General features: G+C 38.3%; 1 protein-coding gene and 1 long non-coding RNA gene across 2 annotated transcripts; both read right to left on the reverse strand.

Moving 5' to 3' along the window:
- Positions 1-1,232: 1,232 nt before the first annotated feature.
- lhx4 (LIM homeobox 4) lies at positions 1,233-15,790 on the reverse strand. The gene is made up of 6 exons (XM_074635355.1): positions 15,031-15,790; positions 9,371-9,542; positions 6,504-6,706; positions 5,748-5,902; positions 4,940-5,111; positions 1,233-4,104 (listed from the first exon to the last, which is right to left on the reverse strand). Exons 1-6 carry the CDS (start codon positions 15,107-15,109, stop codon positions 3,716-3,718), a joined length of 1,170 nt encoding a protein of 389 aa, XP_074491456.1. The 5' UTR covers positions 15,110-15,790; the 3' UTR covers positions 1,233-3,715.
- Positions 15,791-16,325: 535 nt separating this feature from the next.
- LOC141767755 (uncharacterized) lies at positions 16,326-21,856 on the reverse strand. The gene is made up of 4 exons (XR_012593927.1): positions 21,635-21,856; positions 20,209-20,424; positions 19,801-19,918; positions 16,326-17,713 (listed from the first exon to the last, which is right to left on the reverse strand). It is a non-coding gene; the product is annotated as an uncharacterized LOC141767755 (long non-coding RNA).
- Between the last annotated feature and the right edge of the window lie 4,245 nt (positions 21,857-26,101).

The raw sequence follows: 26,101 nt of genomic DNA on the forward strand, positions 1-26,101 counted from the left end.
TTGCTACGTTCCAAATCGCATACGTCTTCATACTGCAGCTGCCCTTACAGACTATACATTGTTGCATGCAGTATGCGCCTTGAAATTGACCTTCTTGCTCATATATCTGCTGTGCAGAGGATTGTGGGTCAGAATAGCCAGAAAGCATGCTGCAAAATATGACCGGATGTATTAGGATATCCTGGTATTTATGGCCTACTGCATTTGACATACTATGTATTGGGACATACTAAATCTTTTCCTGGCAATATGATAGTATTGGTATTGGAACGCACAGTATGCCCGCTAACATCTGCATGCTAGCATTGTCATTGTGAGCATGTTAGAATGCTGGTATTTAACTCAGTACATCCTCACAGAGCCGCTACCATGGCTGTGTAGATATTATCGAAAAAAAATTTTTTTTTTTTTTTTAAATGAAAAACAAATATTAAAATTAAATTTAAAGTATTTGGTATTCCTCCACCAGAATGACAAATGTGGAGCAGCAGTGGAGAGCTTTGAAACAGCCTCAATAATACAAAATTATAGAAAACATCTTTGGTTGCTAGTAAAAGTATTTCCTTAGGGGTGTAAGAAAATGGTTCTCATGACCTCAGTGGTTAAAAATCCTGGCTACAGCCCTTCATTATTGTCTGTTTAGCAGCTTGACATATTGACATACAAGCTAACTGCCGGCATATGGGCCATATTCCCTCTTTGCCTGACCACAAAGTATATTTTCCCATATTTCACAAAGCACTCTACAATTAGTTAACAGCACAGGGATTAAGGATAGATTTGACGGTGCAGCGCTGCAATCTGCTGCTGCGTCTCTTTAGCACTGAGAGGATCAGTGAAGCCGGCGAGGCATCTGTTTCTCCACTTGTTTTATTTTTTCCTCTCTTTCTCCTCTCTCTTCATGCATCTTTCTTGTCACCCCCCACCCCGAGAGCGAGAGAGGAAAGCAGCATCAATCACTGTTAACTGACTGACCACTGTCCGCTGGTGGTACTAAATGGATCTCCACAATTGAATAGAGGCCTAAGTGTGTGGTAAATGCTCTCAATGGGTAAATGAATTTGCGGGTTAACTCGCCCTAAGAGCGTTTAGATAAGGCAAAAATAATAAAAACACCTACAGCAGATATTTTTCTTTTGATATATTGAAAACAAAGTTCAGCTGAAAATCTTAACTCTCACATTCATCACCACAGAGCCAAGTCTATTATTAAAGAGAAATGCACTCGAGGGTAACCCAAAGACAATTCAGCTTTATTTTCCTCATATAGATTTGACTGTACACGGTTCATACCATTACACAGAAGGCATAAATGAATAAATTCAGTGCTCTCTTTTACATCTTTTTCAAAGACACATGGCAATAATAATAAATAGCGCTCATGAAACAAGACGATCAACACGTTTTCAAACTGTACAAAATTTACAACAATTAAGATGCAAACTTCTGAGGCATCACAGACTTAACAAAACTGTAGTGGTAATGTGTTACTGTATGATTTTCACTTAACACTTTAGATTATAGCCAGCAAATATTGCACTGAAAACAGTTTGTACGTATGAAGTACCAATGAAACACTTACTGGGTATCTCTGGAAATAATGGGTAACAAATTTGCATTTAGAGTAGAGGAATAGAAATATCTTCCACAGAGATAAACAAAACATTAATTTTGGACCCGTCAAAAATTTTAAAATGATTAATTCACAATCATAATAATCTTTTTTAGGAAAAGCAATACTTTCATTTGGCACCTTTCTAAAAGCTCTGTGGATGAATTATTTATTTTTTAATTGTTTGTCTATGTAAAAAAACAATCAATAACACCTTTAAAGTATAACATACTTTTAAAATAAATTATACCACAACTAATGTCATTGAAATATCAACACTGTAACCCTCTTATTCCTTAACCTATTGTCATTTTCCCCTGTACTTATATTTCAATCCCAGTATAGATACACAGTAAGTATTTCATTGATACCAACTACTACATAATTACGCTGCAATTTGTGGGCTGTAATCCAAAGTGTTACCTGACTTTCTTAATGGTGTCACTTTCTGTTTGTTGATTTGCTTTCTGGCTCTTAAATAAGATGCTCTGGTAAAAAAAGAACTTGGCAATTTTTCATGAAAAGGTGACCACATAGATAAGATTTCTTTTCTTCAATTGATAAAACAGAAATTGTAGTAAGGATGTGTTTTTAAGCAAACCTTCCCTCTACTGGTTTTGACATGCTCAACAGGTCAAATCAAATTATTAGAAGAGTAGTTTGCATTTCAGGAGAATCAGAAACTTCTAGTGAACCAGTCTTCTATCTCTTAAGATGTAGCTGATGTAGCCTGAACTATAAGAAACATATCAGTCATGCCAGCACTGCAGCGACAGTAGGGTATCGGCCCTGATAGTGGGGGGCTCTGTGGTAATCCCTCTGACATGGAGGCCAGGCAGAGGGAGAACAGATTGACAACACATCTGGGGTCAGTAAGTAGGTTGATAGCAGGCAAAGCTAGAGCTCTGCAGTAGATTACCAAGAGAAGCCTGGATCAGACTGAGGAAACACAAGAGCCAACACAAAGGGACTTTTTATCTGCGTTCCTGCTGCTAATACTTGTTGGTGTTTTCTTGAATGTCAAATTAAATGTTTTGTATTTGCGTAACCATTTCATTTGCTTAATAATATCTGCAAAGGAGTCTTATAAATGGACATCTGCTTGTCTTACATCTGTGCATTCAACAAAAATAAATTAATAATTTAGATGTGTGACATATTAGTGGTGGTTAGAGTTGAATTTGTCCAAACCCTAAACTTCTTGACTGTCCTCCACCACATGAGCTTTGATGCCTGGTGTGTCTGGATCATTTAATACTGACAGACGTCCGCTCTCAGACAGCTTTTACACAGACGAGAACAAGTCAAGCACCTATAAATATAGAAGAGAGACCTGCTGTGTAGCAAACAGTGTTCGCCCTCATTCAAACAGAGGAGACATCAGTTTCTACGGACGGACGGATAGACGGACGGACAGATCAACGGCCATCTACTTCCTAATAACTTGTAAGCTTCAGCAATACATTAAAAAAACATCAGCATGGTTCAAAATTCACACTTGTGCCACTGTTCTTGTAAATTTCTCTCCCAATGAAACACTGTGTTTTTGCCTTGTGCATATGTCTCTCCTCTTTCTCTCTCTTCCTCTCTCTGCATTGCTGTCCATATGTGTAGAAAAAGAAGAGGAGAGTAAAGTGCATTGCCAATGTAAAAGGCTTCGATATGGCCAGACAGCAGTCCTACTCATCGTGAATCAGAAGCATGCAGGTGCCTCCTCGGTCTCATAGGGACTTTGATCTAGATTGTAGCCCTATTGTTGTAGCTGGGATGGTTTATTTTGGGGGACAATGTTACCTCCCCTGTGAGCGTTAATCCACCGAAATCCAGTCTCATTCTCAGAGTGAAAGGACAAAATAAAGTCAGGTGATACCAAAAAATTGTATGATACAGTGTTGAGATTGAACATTCAACGGCGCGGAGGTGTTCTTCACTGCTTTTGTTCGGGCTACACCGATACCTCACCGTTACGACTGCTGAGGGACTGAGTCCTTCCTCCTCTTCTTCACCCAAAATCACAAAACATACCAGTCTTGGAGGGTGATAGAAAGAAATGTAAAAATGTTTTGCCGTATCCCCACAGCGATCTTCTGCCGTGTTCGAGACTCAAAACTGGGAATGGTCCATCTCGTCCAGCCAGGAGGCGGGGCTGGTGGGGAAGTCGGGGTATCCTGTACTGCTGCCTGTGGAGAGGTCTGAGGTCGGGCCCCCCGCCATGGCCCTCAGAGCCTGCCCCACGCCGCCCGGTCCGCCCTGCACCACTAGACTGTCCATGCTGAAGCCCAGGTTGTTGAGGAGAGGGGTGTGGCCGGGTAGAGAGGTGATGGAGGAGGGCGACTGAGGGAGACCGTAGGGGCTTCCCGCCCGGATGTCGTGGTAGGGCTGTCCCGCCGCGTCGACAGAGAAGCCGCCGTTCAGCACCACGCTGTTGGTCACGTCACCGACGCTCCCATATAGTCCGTTGGCGTGGCCGAGATCCGACAGGACCTGGTCGTCTGTGGAAGAGACGCCATCACATAGCATGAGGGGTGTAAAAACTTTGACACATCAACAGTGCTGTCAACCGCAAGAGCATTATATAGTTGTTATATTTCAATACAGTTAAGTGCTTTTATGGGTGAGATTTATCGTGGCAACGTTATGTGGATTTCACAGGTACAGTAAGTGGACCACTAAGTATTTGATAAGCATTTGAGTTTTGTTGGTGAGAAAGGAGGTGCTTTACTTTCTTCTCTGACAAAGGAGATCTGTATGTGTGTGATTACTGCAGCACAAAATATTTGTTTCCATCTCAATCCGTCCCGAGTGGCTTCAATAACAACAATGCCCCAGAGCGCTTTCTCTCTAATTGACTAAAAGCCTCACATGCTTTATAGAGTTTCTGTCACCATGTTTTCATTTCTCATAAAAATGGCCTTCTTTTTAAAAGTGGCTGGAAGACTTTTACGACTACCCAAAACGGGTTTTGTGAACATTAAATAACACAGGGATGTCTAAAATGTCGTTTGCATCCCACTAAGGACGCTCTCTCTTTTCCAATAAGCTCCATCATGGCAACAAACGGAGGCAGGAGGATGCGTCAGCGGCCACGGCGAGGTGTGAGGGGAATGAGAAATGAGAATGCCGTCTTGGATCTTTCTGACACCGTGCATTGAACAATGCAAGAAAACAAATGAATGGCCACAAAAACGCATTCAATTGCTGCTGCAGCGTATCATTTAGCAGCTTTTAGGCTCCCTTAATCCCATTAGCACGACAGCATGACTGACAATTCCCTTTCAGGAATCTCTCTCTTAAGCACTCAGTTGAAGTTGCCCACACATTACGCACCTCTGAAGCTCAGTTCACTGTCACTGAGTCCTGCGTCGTCGGCCGAGCTTTCCTTCTCCACTTTAGTTCCTCCTCGGCTGCGTTTAACACTTTTATAAAACTGAGTCCAGCGATGTCGACCTGCATCTTTCTTCAGACGCTTTTCCTTTGCTCGCCGGTTCTGGAACCACACCTGATGGAGATAATACCAATTATTATAGTGACAATAATAACTAATATTGTAATTCATCATTCAAATCATCATGAATAATATTTTTTCAGTTTAATCAGACATATTCAACGATTCATGGTATTTCATGAAATGTTAGAAAACCATTTTCTTTGACACAAAATAGTTGTGAACACATTGGAATACATGGTGGAATACATAACAAACTAAAATTGACATTATAACAAACTAAAAAAATGACTGTTCAAAACGGTGTTGTAAAAATATTCACATTTGAATATTAAATCAATAGAAAAAGCAATAAAATCGTGGAAATGTTAAAGCAGAGAATAGAGTCCTAAAAAGAGGCTCAAAAACAATTAAAGTTACCTTTATTACGTTTAATAGAGGTAATGTGTTTGCATCGTGTCTGCATCACCTTTCAAATAAAAAAATATAATCTTTTTAGCTCCAAGGTCTGATAATAAAGACCATACAGGGCTAAAACATAAAGTGATGAAGCTTAATTATTAAAAATCGTAGGTAGTTGAAAGATGTTCAAATCAGGATGATATGATGTTGTTTTTTTGCTGCTTTATACAGGTTGCAGATAACGGACAGCTTTTTGCAGGAATATGGACAAAAGACAAAGCCCTCTACCTGCACAACTCTCATGTCCAGCCCCGTCTCCGAGGACAGCTGCTCTCTGACGTGGCGGGCCGGCTTCGGCGAGTTTTTGTAGGCACTTTTGAGGGTCTCTAGCTGCTTGGCCGTGATGGTGGTCCTCGGCCGCTTGGTCCCCGCCTCTGAATCATCTGAAAACATCATTACAAGTGTGAGTGACTTCTTCTTACATTCGTCACGTTGCCTTAACAGTCGTTGCCCCCTCGGCCTTTGCGTGGAGTGTATGCGCGTTAAATGAAGTGAATGGTCATGTATGGAAGTGTATTATTGTCCTTGTGCATCTGTCCCCCTCCCACAGCAGAGGACATAAATCTACACAGCCGGAGGCACAGAGGAATGGAGTTATTGGAGCCACACCATATAAGAGCATTGCTTCACTTTACATAATCAATCAAAGATGCATGGAAATCTCAGAAGAGAGGGAGGGAGAGAGACAGCATACACACCCAGACGACAAACAACATAGATCCACAGTCAGTAGTCATTTCACTGCATTACACAGTGTACACAGCTGGATCTGTCACATCCTCTACTGTGATTCTGATGTAGTTAAGGCAAACCAGGCTGAATCACACAGGCTGTGTCTGACTGTATGGATATAAATGAGTCATGATTGTTGAAACAATTCGAAAGTAAAGTTTCGACCTGTGTTTTTCTTTTAAATTGGCCTGATTTTAGTTAAGTATCAGCTAATATTGTGTGGCTAGTATTTTGGTTGCATTGCAGACCTACCGTTTTGTTTCGCGGTCTCATAATCCACCTTGCACACTAGCCTCCCGTCCTCCATGAGGTAAAACTCGTCCCCGGTGGCCAGCTGTCGGCTGCACATGATGCAGGCGAAGCAGTGCAGGTGATACACAAAGTCCTGTGCCTTTCGCACGACCTGCGTCGGAGGGATCCCCTGTTGGCATGATGCACATTTTGTTCCAAAACGCCTGTAGGAAAACATGAAGAAGAGAGCTGCCATTAGAACATTTGATGCAAAACACCAGCAGGGTAGACTGACATCCGTCTCTTATTTTATGCCCATTTTACAGGCTGGTGGAGATAGCGAGACCAACCAAGATTAAAATTTCACATGCCAGACAGATATTTCCTCAACTGTAGCCAAGAATGATGGCACCGTGTCTGTATTAATAGAAGCTCCAGCTGTTGTAGAGGAAAAAAATCGGCACTGGAATGCATTTCTGTTAACGATAGACCTGTCCGCAGGTTGATGGATGGAGAGGATCAATGCACTGTGGGGTGTGTGCACGCCTGTGTGTGTGTGTGTGTGTGTGTGTGTGTGTGTGCATGTTTATGTGTTTGCAGATGAAGTACTGAGAGCTGAGGAGGAGGAGGAGGTGAAGGAAAAGGAGGAAGAGGAAGAGGAAGAGGAGGAGGGGTGCTCACAGTAAACACACCCTGAGGAAAACCAATAAAACACTGACTCAGGAGAGGCTTTATATCACACAACCAACCCATAGAAATAAAAAAGAGCAAGGTGAAGCCTCCAAATCATTACTGGGAAGCATACACCGCTGAATCTGTGTGTCTACGCATGTGTGTGTTTCTGTGTTTATGTATGTGCGTGTTCTCACAGCACAGAACATGCAACCGTCCCCCTGCCGTCCCCCGGGGTCGGCTAACACTGTTAGCGCTCAGTGAAGACTCCAGAGCTCTTTAGGTCTCATTCAAGCTTTGAGCATTAAAACCTTTCAAACATGATTTAGTAAAAAGCCCCGGATCTGCTGATCCTGTTTTGGATAAATGTCAAACTAAATTTTCTTCTGTAATGCCTCAGAAATCCAATCGTTTGAGAGAAAGAAAGGAAAAGGAAAAAAGGGGGAAATGGCAAAAATATTGAAAAAGAAAAGGAGTTTTTGAGCTCTTGTTTTGAAATGCTGCTTCCGCTCATGATGTCAGCACAAAACAGCCAATTATGAAGGCTTATTATGGCTATTATGAATACCATCAGCTGAGTAATTGGCCTTTCTCACAGCAGACATTTTCACTTGTCAAAGTAGAAAAAAGCAAAGGTATAACTAATAACAATGGCGCTGTTCAATTCAAGTGTCCCAGTGAGAGAGACAGTGAGCCAGTATGCACGATACCTGAACCCTGAAATCAAAGCAGCTAAATGGTATTCAGCCATCATTAATTTCATAATTTGCACCTGTGCTTTCCCTACTGTGACATGTCAAAAAATGTCTTCCTAGAAAAAAAGGCCTAACCCATTTATAACAGACCAGCAAAGTGATAGGTGTTTAATACAAAATCATATTAACAATTTAGACAAAAATAATTATTAACTCAACCCAGACAATAATAATTATTAACCAAAATATTATAAATATACTGGCTCTCCCTGTGGATGTTTTGGTTTAGAAATAGATAATAATGTCAATAAAACCTTTACATTTTTTTAAATAACTGGATTATTTTTCTTTCATTATAATAAAGCATGACTTTTCAAAAAATTACAACAAATTCTTAGACAATAAGATAAAAACGAGAAACACTGGATTAATGCTAATATACTACTTGTTTCGAAGTTGCTATTAGCATATTAGCATATAGACGAGAAACACTGCATTTATGCTAACATGCTAATAGCAACTTTGAAACATGTAGGCTAACGATTTAAAGGTCCTATATTGTAAAAAGTGAGATTTTCATGTATTTTATATTATAAAGCAGGTTTAAGTGATTTATAAATACTGTTAAAGTATCAAAACACTCAATGTACGGAGAAATACACACAGCCCCTATTCAGAAGCTGTGCATTTGAAACAAGCCGTTAGGATTTCTGTCGATTTGTGATGTCACAAATCGACAATATTTAGACCATTTCACAGTTTTAAACGTAAACATACTAAATGTGTCCCAGTTTATTTCCTGTTTTAGTGTATGTGAATAACATCAACTGACAGGAAGTAAACATGGACCCAAGCTGTTGCCTAGCAACGTAATTATGTTGCCATTCAGTTGAAATGCACTAAAACGGAGTGTTTCAGACAGAGGGTAAATACAGGCATATTCAGACAGACAGTTTTGGAAAAATAATGTGTTTTTTAAACATTAAAGCATGTAAACATGTTCTAGTAGAAACACAGAATACAAACATGAATCTGAAAATGAGCATGATATGGGACCTTTAAGCTAATATTGCTAGTTTGCTAATTTAGATAAGAGATATATAAACCAGTAATGGTTTTTTTGTAAATATCAAATAAAGACAAATTATTCAAAGACTTGTTCCCGTCAGAAATATCCCATTTAGTAACGTTAATTAGTGAAAAGTAACCAAAATCGTACTTTCTCTGGGTGCAACTAAACTAAATGTTGCAGTTAGCCGTTAACCGTTAGAAGTTGACCGTTAGCCGTTAACCGTTAGAAGTTAACCGTTAGCCGTTAACCGTTAGAAGTTAACCGTTAGCCGTTAACCGTTAGAAGTTAACCGTTAGCCATTAACCGTTAGACATTAGCCGTTAGACGTTAGCCGTTAGACGTTACCCCGTATTTGCTCTCACAGTTCAGGCCAAGAACTTAAACAGAAAGCCTCTTGGTTAATTATGAACAAATGTTTATGACTATGAGAAGAGAAATAAGAGACTGACTTGAAGAAATCGTCCTTGCAGTAGACGCTTCCCGCCCGGGAGAAGCATTTGTCCGCCAGCGGAGTCTGACAGTCGGCGCACTTGAGGCACTTGGAGTGCCAGTGACGGTCCAGCACCTTCAGGATGAACTTGTCCAGGATGTGTTGACTACAGCCGGCACACTGAGGGATCTCTGCGGGGTAAGGGGAAACAGCACCGTGAGTAAAACACCTGATATCTATAGTAATACATGTTATCAGACAAGTGTTGTTAAACGGTAAAATAACAGTTTCATCATGTTTACATGTTTACATGATTTAAATCACAACTTTGCACGTGGGTTTTTTTCATCCATCATATCCCAGCATGCAGTTCGGTCTTGAAAAGCACAATTCGTCATTAGTGTGATTTGTCTCTACATTAAACCTAGATTTATACTATGGATATTATACAATAATTATGATAGTCAAAGATACAAATGTATTTTTAAAATTGTTGTTTTATTATTATTATTACTATTATTATTATTATTATTATTATTATTATTTTATTATTTTATAAAGGTTTGTTTGTTTTATTTGTTTATTTATTCAACAATTAGTGGAGTTATATTTTTTTCAATTATTTTGACCCACTTTTATCTCACGAATTTCTTATTTTTAATCATTTTAAATTATGAGAGTTATGAATTAGATTTTTTATTTTACCATCTTTGTTAAACAATAAAAACAGGATGCCATGTTAAAAAAAAAAAAAATTTTCAGTCACTCAACAATTAGTGGTTATTTTTTTATTTATTTTTTTTACCCACTTTTATCTCACTAATTTCTTATTTTTAATAATTTTAAATTATGGAAGTTATGAATTTTATTTTTTATTTTTATTTTACCATCTTTGTTAAACAATAAAAACAGGATGCCATGTTAAAAAAACAGAAAATTGTCAGTCATTCAACAATTAGTGGAGTTATTTTTTGAGAGTAATGAATTTGATTTTTGATTTTGATTTTTACCATCTTTGTTAAATAATAAAAACAGGATGCCATGTTAACAACAAACAATTGTCAGTCATTCAACAATTAGTGGAGTTATTTTTTGAGAAATATGAATTAGATTTTTGATTTAGATTTTTACCATCTTTGTTAAATAATAAAAACAGGATACCATGTTAAAAACAAACAACAAACAATTGTCAGTCTAGTTGTGTATTTGAAGCGCTTTGTGAAATATGTCCGTCATTGTCCAAGGTGCTGAACTCGGAGCTGTTTCCCAGCAGAGATAAACCTACTGTACTTTTTGACATTCATATCGATTTTTATTAATTTTGTTTAACCGGTTCTGTTCCTCTGAAGCCTGACCATCTCTCTTGATGGTTTTCTGGAGCTATCAGGGTCAAGACGAGATTCAATTTCATTTCTTTTTTTTGTGGTTGTGAAAAACACAACTGGGAAGCAGCAGACCACAACCACATGTGCACATACTGTATATACAGAAACAGGGAACCAAACCGATTCCTTAATATCATCTAATTCTGCAGCGACATCGATCATCTACAGTAAACTGCACATTTCAAAAAGTGAAATTGAATTAATGAATCAATGAGAATCAAATGTTTATCCACAACAAAATGCATATTTCCCCTCAAAGCTGGACCTTAATAATAAACAACCAAATGCCATAATTTGGAAATGTTGTACAGGAACTGTCAGTTTATTTTATACACATTAATCATAATTAAACTTATCATTTTCATTGCATCTAACAGAGAATCAAACCGTGATTTATATTTTGACAAAAAGGCCTCGTCCTATCATATAAAAAACAACATTAAATCTTCTTCAATTATTCTGTAAATAACTGTGCAATCTTTTTCTAAATTTCCTCTCGCGGCTTCACTTAGTCAAACATCCACATGATATCCGATAATGAAAAATCAATATCGAGGAGAAATGGAAACGCCAGTATAATATAAACACACACACAAGAGCTGCGGCAGCGAGACAAAACATCATCTAACAACAACAACCGTCTACAGCTCAAGATGCCTTCATCTCATCACAGCATATACAGTCTGCAAAAATACAAAGCTGTCGGGTTATGCAACATGGAAGCTGTCTGCACACACCCACATTTAATATATATAATTTAAAATGCATGTTCAGCCCTTAAAAATGCAGGATATGCAATAATTTTGTACTATTTTTTGCAGCTTTAATTTGTGACATTTGTGACTAAAATGAACGGTTAAATGCACAGTGAAAAAAACAGACTATATAGAATATTTTCGGGTTTTTATGAGGAGATAGAATTTCATAACTTGCAGAAAATATCCGGCCTATCTTGCAGCATAAAAACCACCAAATGACAGCGATGCACACAATAAATAGAGAAACATTCCTGCACACACACACACAGATAGCGAGAGAGACAGGATTACAGGCTGGACTGGCTTTGTTTCACCTCGATAATTAATTAATTCGTACAGGGATGATAGAAGAAATTATTAAGAAGGGATTGCACTTAAATCTGTGTCTTGTTTTTTTGGGTTTTTTTTTAAATATGAAGAGAAATTAGAGGCGTTTTAAATATGTGGAGATAAGTGGTGGGTTGGATGAAGCTGAGCTGAGAGAGAGGTGGTGCTGAAAGGAAAGCAGCACGATCTTGGCAACGACAGAGGGTCCACCGTCCAGCTTCAGTGTGTGTGTGTGTGTGAGAGAGAGAGAGAGAGACAGAGAGAGACAGAGAGAGAGAGAGTAAACCTCGTTCATTCAGGAGGTCTTCATATCTTGCTATCTGTTGCCACTCCACTCTTTCAATCCTCTCTCTACAATCCAGCCTCATCACCTCCATCATGAAGTGAAACACATTTTCAGTCCAACAGCCAAACTGCTTTAACAGTTTTTTTCCCCCTATATAAGAATAAGTGCAGTCTGGCAGCCCTCTCATACTTCCAATTGTCAAATGATTTGTGGTAATTAAACGTGAAGTAAACACTTTATATCCCAGACTAATAGCCTGCAGGTTAAGGTTTTTAGGTGTAATTGCCCTGAGTCAGCAGAGCACTCTGTCCACGGTATAAAATAAATGTTTAGATAAATTCTCTGTTGCTTTTATATTCCTGGAATAATCCAGGTTTAAATCCAGGATGAATGCTGTGGCTGCAGGGGGGCTGAGTGGCAGGATCTTTATCCAATCTTTTAATCTGCCTCGATTTATAAAATTAAAGAGCATAAGCCGACCACATATAGTCTCTTTTTTCCTTTAAATACTCTTCTGAACAGGCTGCAAGACTCCAAAATGACAGTTATTCTATTTCATCTGTATTTTAGTTTGCATTTTTGTTTGTTTACACTAAACAGGCATCAGCAATGTGGTGCAAGGAAAATATTATTTTGTATTTTTGTTTAGGGAAAATGCTGACACATTAGGCTTCCAAATAATAATAATAATAATAATAATAATAATAATAATAATAATAATAATAATAATAATAAGTATTTATATTTAGGGTTAATTCTACCACACATTTGGTTTCCAAAAATAATAATACAAATTAATATTATTTAGTTTTTTTATTTAGGATAAATTCTAATACACGTTTGGCTTCCAAAAAAAATACAAATACAAAATAATATTATTATTATTTTTATTTTTTTGGAAGCCAAGTGTGTGTTAGAATTTACTATAAATATTTACAGCTACAGGAAGGAACAATTTTGACCAAACGTTTTATTATCAATGTTTTGAAACCAAGGAGCAGTCCAGTAATTATCTCAATGTATTATTCCATTTAATTTAATTTTTTTTGTTTTTTGGTGGTATATCCTATTAAAGTAGCTCCATCTGTACATTTGACTAACTCGCCTGTGAATAATTAGGTCAGAGGAGCAGAGATGTATCCCATTGCACTTCTATCTTGATTGCACGATCAGATTATAAAGAGCCTGGGACAGATTAACACTCCGGGACGAACAGATGTAAGGTAATTCTCCCCTTTGATGCTACAATAAGATGCTGAAAACTGATAAATATTTGGTCTTATCCTGAATAAATTATGGCACAATGCTGCTTTAAAATCATCCTTAATTGTAAAAAATTAAATAAAAACTGATATCTAGGCCTTGCTTCAGAGATAAAACTACAAAATAATGTGCATCAGGCATTTATTTGACCCAGTAATGTGTGTCAATCACAGTCAGTGTGTGTTTGTCTGATGAGGTGATGACAACTGCGTCTGATCTCTTGACCATGAAGTCTCGTTTACAAATTAACAGCTGGCTGCCTGAAGGCTTCACTGTGAGCAACAAACCTGACTGCAAAGTTTCAGGCAAAAAATGGAAGAAATGAAATACTGTTGCTTTAAATGACAGAAATTATCTTATTATTCAAAAATGGAAGTTTTGTAGATAATCAGCAAGTGGGATGGTGGGAGGAGAATTTATTTATTTTCTTTTTTTCATTGAGCTAGAAGACTATGTAGGCTTAGGTGGACTCATGGTTGTAATATTAAAAGATGCATCAAGTGCTGCAACTAATGATTATTTTCATTGTCGATTAATCTGTCTATTATTTTCTCGATTAATCGACTAGTTGTTTGGTCTATAAAATGTCAGAAAATGTCGATCAGCATAGAGGAGTAAAGAAACCAGAAAATATTCACATTTAAGAAGCTGGAATCTGAGAATTTGACTTTTTATTCTTAAAAAAATAACTCAAATCGATTATCTAAATAGTTAGCGATTAATTTAATTGACAATTAATCGACACATGTTGCAGCTAGGTACATAGGCAAGCTCTCAACATGTTATTGTTATTCTATGTTCATATTTTATAAGCTAGTTGTAGTAGTCTGATATATTATAGTTTATTCTAATATATTCTTTATATTGTGTTTACTATAGATATTAAACTGGAGAAATTAAATACTGTTGCTTTAAATAACAGAAATTATCTTTTATTTTTTTTAATTCTAATTATGGGATGAATGTGCCATCTTTTGCACTATAAAGTGTTGCATCCTATTGCAAGACTATACAGCCTGTGGAGATTAATTGGTTCATGCGTAATGGTCGTTGCTTGGCTTTGAGGCCAATAATCAGTATTATTACTGACTGCAAAGTTTCAGGCCAAAACTGGAGAAATTAAATACTGTTGCTTTAAATAACAGAAATTATCTTTTATTTTTTAAAATTCTAATTATGGGATGAAGGTGCCATCTTTTGCACTATAAAGTGTTGCATCCTATTGCAAGACTATATACAGCCTGCAGATTAATTGGCCATGCGTAATGGTCCTTGCTTGGCTTTGAGAAATTAAATACTGTTGCTTTAAATAACAGAAATTATCTTCTTTTTTTTTAATTCTAATTATGGGATGAAGGTGCCATCTTTTGCACTATAAAGTGTTGCATCCTATTGCAAGACTATACAGCCTGTAAGAGATTAATTGGTTCATGCGTAATGGTTGTTGCTTGGCTTTGAGGCCAATAATCAGTATTATTTAAGAGGAAATATAAGCAGCATGACACATCACTGGCCTGTACGTGACAATCTAAGACAGAGAGGTCCATCCTCCTCTCCTCCTCATCCTCCTCCTCATCATCTCAGCACATCAGGTTGCACTCTCCAACCGGTTTCTAGATTGATAATCAACCATAAAAAAAGGATTTTTAAAATGTCTTACGTTGCAGTGGCACTCCGAGAATCTCCGGTAAACTCTTTACAGGACTCTCTGTCGGTAGGACCGCCGCACTTTGCATCATCGTGATCCAAACCCGGAGACAAACGCACGCACATACACCCGCATATACCTCAGTCCTGTCTCCTGGAGAAAAACAAAAAGTATATATAGATGCTGCAGAAGTGGAGGCCTCTCTCTCTCTCTCCTTTCTGCATGCAGCTCGTCAACAAGCCTCTCTATCCCCTGTTAGCTCTCTATTCCCGGGGTGATGTCCGTGCCGTGCCGTGCCGAGCTGTTTTTTGGAGTGAATCAGACATCAGACAGGCTGCTCGGTCCATTCAGCTCTGCAGGCTGCAGGGGGGAGATGACGTCACCGCGGCAGAGGCGCACCGGGGGCCAATCAGAGAGCAGGAAGAAGAGGAGGCCCCTCGAGGCAGGAAAGCATCCTCCATAGGTGTACTCAGCGAGAGGAGGAGGAGAAAGCAAGAGTCTGACATGGTATATATGAAAAGTGTCTCAGGAGAGGCGGGACCTTGTTCCTGCATGTGGAGACCATAAATAGCTCACTGCAGTGGCTCCTGGAGGGGCCCCGGACCAGCAGCAAGAAGTCACTCATCACAATATATAATAAGGCTTATTATAATGCAGCCAGGATATGAGGAACACTTTTTATTTTAGGAATCAAGACAATTTATAAAGAAAAGGATGAGAGTTGTCCTTGCAGGTTTCACTGCTGCTCACCCAGACACTAAATATCTCCAGCATGCACCAGGTTCTTTGGACAAGATTCAACCCAAAATTGAAGTTTTGTAAATAATCAGCAAGTGGGATGGTAGATGGTGATACAATGAGGAGAATTTAATTATTTTCTTCATTTTTTTCTCATTGAGCTAGAAGACTATAGCTATATAGGCTTAGGTGGACACATGGTTGTAAATATTAAAGGTGCATCTAGTGCTGCAACTCATGATTATTTTCATTTTCGATTAATCGATTAGTTGTTTGGTATAAAAAAATGTCAGAAACTGTCGATCAGTGTTTCCCAAAGCCCAAGATCACATATAATGCCATATAATGCAGCCAGGAAGATGAGAAACACTTTTATTTTAGAGACAATTTATAAAGAAGGGATGAGAGTTATCCTTGCAGGTTTCACTGCTGCTCATCCAGACAATATGAGAAACCAAAATATCTCCAACATGCATCAGATTCTTTGGACAAGATTCAACCCAAAATGGAAGTTTTGTAATGTTTTATAATAAGTTGTATAATGCTTATTATAATGCAGCCAGTGAAGATGAGGAACATGTTCACTTTTTATTTTAGGAATCAAGACAATTTATATAAAGAAAAGGATGAAAGTTGTCCTTGCAGGTTTCACTGCTGCTCATCCAGACACTATATGAGAAACCAAATATCTCCAACATGCACCAGATTCTTTGGACAAGATTGTTCAAGAAAGTGGAAGTTTTGTAGATAATCAGCAATGGGGGATGGTGATGCAATGAGAAGAATTTAATTATTATTATTTTTCATTGAGCTATAGAAGACGTAGGCTATATAGGCTTAGTTGGACACATGGTTGTAAATATTAAAGGTGCATCTAGTGCTGCAACTAATGATTATTTTCATTGTCGATTAATCCATCTATTATTTTCTCGATTAATCGATTAGTTGCTTGGTCTATAAAATGTCAGAAAATGTCGATCAGTGTTTCCACAAAGCCCAAGATGACGTCCTCAACTCAAAGATATTCACTTTACTGTCATAGAGGAGTAAAGAGACCAGAAAATATTCACATTTAAGAAGCTGGAATCAGAGAATTTGGACTTTTACATATACAAAAATGACTCAAATCAATTATCAAAATAGTTGGCGATTAATTTAATTGACAATTAATCGATTAATGTTGCAGCTATAGGTAGGTGTATAGGTGTATATGCAAGCTGTCAACATGTTGTTATTCTATGTTCATATTTTATATATTTTTTAGCTAGTTGTAGTAGTCTGATATATTTGTAGTTTATTCTAATATATTATTTATATTGTGTATACTATATATATTGTATTTATTGTTCCTGTACATTGCCTGGATAACCTGCTGCTGTAACACAAGAATTTGCAATCAGTAAAGTGCATCTATCTATCTATCTATCTATCTATCAATCACATATTTCCCAAAAAAACAATCCATTCATTTCCCATTAAAAACAGCCCTCTTATATCAGTTTAAACAGTGAAAAGATGGCACACTGAGTTGTCACGAGCAGCTATATGGGAGTAAAAAAGTGCAGCCCCACCACATGCAGCAGTGATATTATTGGGCACAATGTCTGAGTCAGATTCGCAGCAGCTTCACCTGCAGGAGCTGCTGTTTCAGCCGGATGTGTGTCTCAGTGACAGGTGGATTAGGAGTCTGGTCGCAGTCCTCCTGACACTCTTCATTTCAGAGCCCATCGTCTGAGCTGCTCTGAGCTGCTCTGCCGGAGAACATATTCCCTCCGGAGGGCCGCTAGTTCAGCCTAGATGAACTCAATCTTCGCTTCCAATTTACTTCAAGCGTGGAAAAGAAAAAGCACAACAGTGTTTCTCCACCAGGTCGGTGCGCCTCCAAAACCAACAAGCAGGTTTGTTTCCATCAGCAGAGAGTCTGTCTGCAGCTCACACCACATCTGCCCGGACACATCTGGATGCAACAACACAACTGAGTTTATTTGGAGCAAGAAATTTCATTTTATTTTATTAAAATTTTAGTTTTTTTTCTAGCACTTTAAATGTCACAATTATCATTGTATCAATTCAAATATATACCATAAAAAATGATAGTTATAAACAGATGCTCTAGAATTAGTGTTAACCTCAGAAAATGTAAATAAAATATGTTTTTGCCAGAGAGAAGTGGGAGAAATGGACAATGTTTACATGTCAACGACAAGATGAGGGAATGAACCATTGAATATGTCATAGCAATAAGAAAACTTTGTAGAGACAGGGCAATCTATATCCTTTCATGTTTTTTGTTTTGTTTTATTGTTCTATGTGTATGTTGTCTTTCTGTAATGGAAAAACAATACAAATAAAGTATATAAAAAATATATTTTTGCAATGGGAAAAATATTTCCACCAAATAATATTGAAAAAAAAAAAATGTCATTATCAGTAAGTGTGTATACAAAATACAAAAATTAGTGTCCTGCTGGAAAATTAAATACATTAGATTTTGCGTGTCTCTAATTCAAACAAGTAACATTTTCTCTGCTACATGATGCCGATTTGTCCTCCAATCTCTTCCCGTATATTTCCAACTGTTTATTCTATTGTCTATTGACGCCCTTTACATACTGGAGGGAGCCACAATCCCATAAGCCGCTCGCTTGTGTGGTTCATGTTTCAAATGTCATTTAGTAAAATGAAAACGCACATCAAGCTGATTAAAAAAAAGGAGGGTGGTGAGATATTACAGGAGTTTTATCCAACAACCTATTCAAGGCTGCAGGTGTCCCATCCATTCCACCCATCCATTCCATTCCATCCGTCCATCCATTCCATCCATGGCGCGTGCATGTGTGGCAAAGGACTCATCTTGTCTTATACTTTATTCTCATTATACACTTTTCCCCTCAAGATCATTCAATTTATTCAACTATTCAACTATTCAATTACTCTGATTGTTGGTATCGAGACCCCCTTTAGCTGCCCTCCCTGGAAAACAATGCAGATAAAAATGCTCTTAACCTGTCAGCAAAGGGCAACACAATTAGAATAATTGACGGATGCAAAAAAACGCAGTTAAGAGAAAAAGAAGTGAGAGCGCACATCTGGTTTAGTGGGACACTAAATGACGTTTTTTCATCGTTAAATGAGATGGCAAAAAAAAAAAATTGACTAAAATGAATTGCAAAATAATCCACATCTGATATTTTAGGTGTTTTAAAAGAAATATTTATCCTGCACAAGATGACAACAGGCATTTAAAAGATGAATATATTAGGGATTAGGCTGCAAAAATATATTTCTAGAACAAAGAATTGTTTACTGCCATGGCCTTTACGCATAAATCAAATTTAACTAATCATTTTCCATCCTTAAAACAATGCACTCCAACACAAGAAAGGCAAGCAAGAATAATGATGAAATGATTAGAATAATGCACCTTTCTGAGAGGTGAAATGACTGATCTCTGTCCATATATGAAGGTGCTATACAGTAAGAGAGGAAGAAAAAGCTGTATAGAGGAAGCAGCAATAATTCACGCAGAGGGCGACTCCTTTGCCACCGCTGTTGACCCGCCACCTCTAATTAGATCTAATATTTCAGTGGACGACTTCATTGACATGTTGAGATCCACAGATCCATCTTATACTGAGCAGAAAAATACAGAAACACATCCATCTAGATGCAACAGGACGAGCAGGCTTTATATGTGGAGAATAATAATAATAATAATACAGGTGTTCTGTCATAAATCTGCAGCATATAGGCCTTTAGGTTTATCCTGCAGCCAAAACATCACATATTTAATGGATTTAATTTATTATTATTTTTTAATGTATATATAAATACAGGATATATATGCATTAATATGTTTAACATTATTTCCACAAAAAAAACAGATGGTGACGCACATGCATTTTGTGTGCAAATGACAGCAAAACTAATTATAATTCACTGCACATCAATAAAAACTAAAAATCTCACTTCAGGAAGGATGCATATTTAAGAGATCCTCTCTATGCTCTATGCAAGATATACAACAGCAGCGTGTAGACCTACCTAACCACCGCTCCACGGTGACTGTCTCCTCTTCCTCCTCCTCTTCTCCATCATGGAGAATAATAATAATACAGGTGTTCTGTCATAAATCTGCAGCATATAGGCCTTTAGGTTTATCCTGGAGCCAAAACATCACAAATTTAAAAGGATTTAATTTATTATTATTTTGTAATGTGTATATACAGGATGTATGCATTAATCTGTTTAACATTTTTTCCAATTGTACACAAATATCAAATGAGCACAAAACAGATGACAAATGCATTTTGTGTGCAAATGACTGCAAAACAGCACTAATTATAATTCATTGCGCATCAATAAAAAACTAAATCTCACTTCAGGGAGGATGCACATTTTAGAGATCCCCTCTGTGTTTGCAAGATATACAACAGCAGCGTGCAGACCTACCTAACCACCGCTCCACGGTGACTGTCTCCTCTTCCTCCTCCTCTTCTCCATCATGCAGCTGAAGGGTTTCTCTCACACAAAACAGTCCACAATGTCTCCGACATCCAACAACAACACGAAGCAGCGATGGCACCGTGTCCCTCAGCGTTTGGTCGGCTCTCAGGATGCAGAAGAGGAGCAGCAGAGAGGAGAGGAGAGGGAGAGAGGAGAGGAAACCTGAGGAGAGAGCACCGAGGAGAAAATTAAATTGCACTTGGGGGGCAAATTCTATTAGGGAATAGTTATTGTCTCCTGACAGCTCCTGTCCATTTGGGTAATTAGTCGAAGAGATTGGTTGAACAAACGAAATCTATTCCCATTCAGAAATGATATTTTCCAATTCCCTGATTGAACCTGACCTGGTGCTGCTGCTGCTGGAAGAAGAGAAGAGGCGCTAATAGGCTCATTGGACTCAAATCACTTGTCCAGCAAAGCACAGCACAGCAAAGCAGAGCTTGGTGAAAGAATCTGCATGGAGAGGTGTTTCATTAGTTTTAAGACACAATGGTGAGGCTAAGAAAGGCTGCACTTGTCAACATTACATTTCCAATTGTATCATTATTATTAGTAGTAGTAGTAGTATAACCCTAGTAGTAGTAGTAGTAGTAGTACATCAAGACATGCACTGACAAACTCTGGAGATGTATTTTAAGGAATCTCTCTGGACATAATTTAGATATATTATCCAGTTTAGTTTTTGAGTCCTGTGATTCACTGGCACCTGCCCAGCAAGGTGTAACCCTGCCTGCATGCTGCAGTGCATGATGGGATTGACTCCAGACCCCCCCATGACCTTCATCAGATAAAGCCTGGCAAAGCAAATGAATGAATGACTGAAATCCTGGATCCAAAAACCTTCACCATGGAAAGTATTGATAATGACTTGTTCCTTTGTGAGAGAGACGGAGAGAGAGAAATGTCATATTGATTTAAAAACCCTGTAAACAATCATTTCTGAGTGTGATTGTGATGAATGTGCAACATAAAGTAAAAACATGCGTCTAAAAAAAATAAATAATCATTTAATCAGCCTTTAAATAAGCAAAAGTGCAAAAGTAAGTTTTTGTAAGCAACCGTTATTCCGGGGCCTTCAAGTTGAGGGTCTCCCAGAGGAAACCTTCATTTTCAAGAGTGTAATTCAGTTTGCATTACAACTCTCAGAGGACTGACCAACATACATCTCAATTAAAAGTCAATTTTGCTCCAACTTTATTGTAATTAAATGAAATTCATGCATCAAGAGGTTGTTTTGCACGTCCTGTGTCAAAAACTAATGTAAGACAACGCACTGTTGTGTTCAGAGGTATAAAAATATGGAATGGTTTCCCAACAGACATTACACATTTAACAAGTAAAACTGCTTTTAAAAAAGAGTTTAAAGAAATACCTGATAGCCCCTCTCCAAATACGACATGTTTGGCTCCATAATATCTGACTCTATGTGTGTTACATCTGCTTCTTGAACTTTATGTTTCTTGCTAACCTGTCTGCCTTGGAGCTGATCTCTCTCTCTGGGTTGGGTGTGATTGTCTGCAGGTGTGGAGTCAAGGAGGAGCCACCAGCTGGGCTACATCACCATCACTAAGATCTCCTCACAAACCCTGCTCAGACATCTCCACCCTGCCAGTTCGTCATACAGTTCTCTTTTGCTTGGTGTTTTGCTTGCTAGTAACCGTGTTTTCTAATCTGGATAGTTGGATAGCATTAAATTGTAACTTTTTTGAATAGAGTTTGGTTTGTGGTGGAGCGTTTACAACTAAAAACTGAAAACAAAAGAAATACAGTCCCTCAGAAAAACCACAGACCTTACTGAGGAGAGTTAAATGTTCATTTCCCCGTAACAATATGATCATTAATGAGGAACTGTATTGTTTCATTTATATTTTGGCAACTGTATGCATTATTTTTTATGGGGCTGCTGTTGTTTTTAAGGTTTGGGTACTTGTTGTTTTGTTGCTTTTGTCATTAGTAGTTTTTTTGTTTTTGTAGTTTGCTTGTTTTTCTTTTTCTTTTTTTGGTCAATTTTTAACTTGGTATTTTCATTGGCAGTTTTTCTTGTTGTTGATTTATTGTTTCTTGTAGTTTGCTTGTTTTTCTTTTGTTGTTTGTCCCCTTTTTTGCTTTGGATTTTTATTACATATTTGATTTTACATTGTGATGTAGTGTTCTTGAACGGACCCCAGGAAGAGTAGCTTCTACCTTGGTAGTAACTGATGGGGATTCTGGGTAAATAAATAAACTGTTGTTAAAACATTACATGCTTAGGCGCTATGTAAGATGTCCCGAAACCCCTTTTTGTTTCTAACAAATAAACACACTAAAGCCCTTTATAACTCAAGATTTCCGGTGGAAAGCGAGGAGTGAATCTTCCCTCTTCAATGACAGCAGCCGAGTCAGCTGAGTGAATTAAAACACTGTGACTGACAAGTGTTGGATCTCCTCCAACTTCATCACCTACACTTCCTGTAAGCTATATATGCTAACTCTGGAGGAGGAGGAGGGGGAGGAGGAGGAGACCAGAACATGAAACAGAACAAGAGAGAAGAAGTAAAGGTCACAGATTTCTTGGAATTAAAATAGTGCAGTGGAGCATATTATCAAGGCCTAAATGCAGTTGATAGTAGGAGGTTATTGATCCTCCCTCCCTCCTGTCCACACGTCTGCACTCTTCTGCTGGGCACAGACAAACTGCAGGGACTTCCAATTTGCTAAAATCAAAGATTCTCCTTCAGTCATTTAAAACACACACTACACAAACCAACATGGGAGGATAAGCAGTCACACAGCTAGACAGATATCGATTGTACAGATACACACACTCGCAGTTTCTTTTGGTTGAACGCTGACTGTAAAGTGACAGTCTCCTTGGTACAAACAGCATCCTGACACACTGATGGTGATGGTGGTGAGATGGGATGTTTGGGAGCTGAGCAGATGAGCGGGGGAGGGAACGCAGCAGTAAAATGAGATGGATCTGACCCTACTTGACTCCTGCCTTTAAGAGGCTGAATGTTTAAAACTGAAAGGGGATCTGGCTTAGTTTGGATGTGATATATACCAATACCATATATTAACCTCTTTTTCATAATTTATTCACCGCCTCCCTCTCCTCCCCCCTCCTCTCTCTCTCTCTCTCTCTCTCTGTCCACAGCAGGAAGCTTTATAGTATTATTAAAGTCAGAAAGAGAGATGACAGAAAAATGCATCAGGCCCCTCCTGCATTTTAATATCAATAGCGGAGAGGTAATAAACATCGAGGCAGAGAGCACACAGGAGAGTAGCGACTATAAAACCCCACATTGTCTAATTTATGGAAGACAACAACAGGGCAGCAAGGTGAGCTTTTTACCCTTCAGTCCGTGCTTTCATAACACAACAATGTCTCAGAGAGCAACATTTGTTGAGCAGAGAATAAACACACAAAAGAAAAAAGTTTTGAAGAAAGTAATCTGGACCATGTTGTCCCTGGAGGAGGGGGATGAGAAACTGGAAATGTTTCCAACAATGTGTAGTTGTCTTTGTATTCACAAGTGTTAAGTTTAGCTTTCACTTTTGAAATGTAGTTATTTTAAGCCAAAACATGTTGTTCCCAAAACTTAACCAAGGTGTTTTGTTGCCTAAACCTAAAGAAGCCTTTTTGTTTTTCTTCAAAATGTAACGTAATGTCATTCAGTTTTTTAAGATTTGCTTTCACTTTTAAAGCATAGTAGGCCCCTACTATCCCACATCAATGGTCCTTGTAGAGACCGATAACGCTTATTTAGTGGCCTGATAACAGTCGAAGTTGGAGGTTTTAATCATATCACATGAGCTTCATCGGCAGATGCAGTTTGCCCAGTTTGTCATGGAACTGTGTTCAAATTGCTTTCTTTTTAAAAAAAAAACACTTTTTTTTTTAGCACTTTAAGGGCTTTCGGTCTGTGATGCCTTAAAAGTTGAGCTTCAAAGTTTGTTCTTGACCTTGGAAACAATGCAGTTTTTATTATAGCTGTTTTGTGATTGTCGATTTTTAATTTTTCTGCGATCAGTCTGCTGCAAACCAAGCCAGCTATTATACTACAGTAGCTGTATGAGTCTAATGTGTTGCTAAATATCCTTTAAATTCATGAGGCAATGTAACTAATTTGTACTCATGCATTTTTACAATATCTTTGCTCTAACTCCGTATCTCATCATTTTTATGATTTGTAATCATAAAATAATCTGTATCAACGAATTCCTCATCCAACTCTTTTTTCACAATTGCCTCCATTAAAACTTCAGAGGCTAACTCGCTGTCTTCAACCTTTGTCTGAAGTTTGTTTAGCTTGTATCTGTGCACATACACATAGTGAGGCCAGAAGACACTTTACGGTGAATTTGTCACTAGTCTGTGACAAATTAGGGCCAAAACTGTAACTTCATGGTTGGCCACGGGCCAAAAGCATACACTACACATATTGTATTGTACTGTTGAGATGCAAAATGGTTCCCAAGTTCCTCTAATTAAATATCATTTTAGCTTTTACATAGTTAACCCCTTAAACCCCACCTGCTGAAAACAATTGGGCTATTTTCCAGTCATACCCAATGTATGTAATTCCAAGACTGTTTAGGGACCCCAGCATGCAGAAATATTCAAACACACCATTTTTAGAACAGACAAAAATAACACATTTATACTACATTCAAAGAGCTGCATTGTTTTTGCCCCAAACTGCATGTAATTATCATAAAGTGGGCATGTCTGTAAAGGGGAGACTCGTGGGCATAGAACCCATTTTCATTCACATATCTCGAGGTCAGAGGTCAGGGGACCCCTGTGAAAATGGTCATGCCTAAAACAGCCTGCTACAGCCTCCGAAAGACAGTTAAGTCTTCAGACCGATCCCCGCTTCAAAGTTTCATGAATAACTTCTTAAATAATGTCTGTTGTTGTGTGTTTCATTTGATCTGTAGGAGCGACCCTCAAATTGAATATAAACACGATAAAACTGATTCTTCTTCTGCCGTCAGACAGATAAAAGAGCACAAACAGCTCTGAACGTGTCCTGATTTAAATGTGAAGCGTCTGTCCTCAGTGTGAACCGCTCACCTCAGCCTTGGCAGAGCTGCAGACAGATATTACACCGCTGCCAACTTCCTCATTAACCATCATTAGTCTGAACCAGCGTAACACCTGCAGCTCACCGAGGCTCAAGGCACCTGATAAAGGGCTTCTGTATAGTAAGCAGCACGAAGCATCGCCGACCCCAATCCTATAACAAATACAGGTAAACATTTAAACAGATCAGATGTGTGGGAGAAAGGTGCTTAAACCAAAAGACAAGTCATGAATGTGTTTCACAAAAGAGTTACAGAAAACTTTGAGAAGGAGACACTTCTTCCTTTAGTTTGACAGTTTCCCAAGTAAAAAAAAAGCCCAACTTGATATTAAAATTTGTCAGGTGATATATTGGATAACGTTTGAAAAAGGGATAAATAACATGCAGAAGCTTCCCGGTGACAAACTGTGCTTTTCTCGATCCATTCTGGCAATCATAATGTGTCACTGAGGGTCTAATTCAAAGTATCTGAGAGTTTGATTAAGTCACAGAACCACAGCTGCTCAGCCTTGATGTTCCTCTGCTTTAATGTACGGCTATTAATCAGCCTATTGTGTGTGTGTGTGTGTGTGTGTTGTTGGAGGAATCGACTGCTTTAACTCAACTAATTCCCCATCAAAACCTGTCATAGTGCTGATGCTGAAAGCGTGGTTTGGATAAAGAGATGGAGTGGGGTTTCGGGTGAGATCAGAGTGTGTGTGTGTGTGTGTGTGTGTGACAGGTGGGGGGGTGGAGGTAAGGGGCAAGAGTCAAGGGAATTCAAGCCGATG

Source organism: Sebastes fasciatus, chromosome 5, assembly GCF_043250625.1.
Source record: "Sebastes fasciatus isolate fSebFas1 chromosome 5, fSebFas1.pri, whole genome shotgun sequence".
NCBI classification, from domain to species: domain Eukaryota; kingdom Metazoa; phylum Chordata; class Actinopteri; order Perciformes; family Sebastidae; genus Sebastes; species Sebastes fasciatus.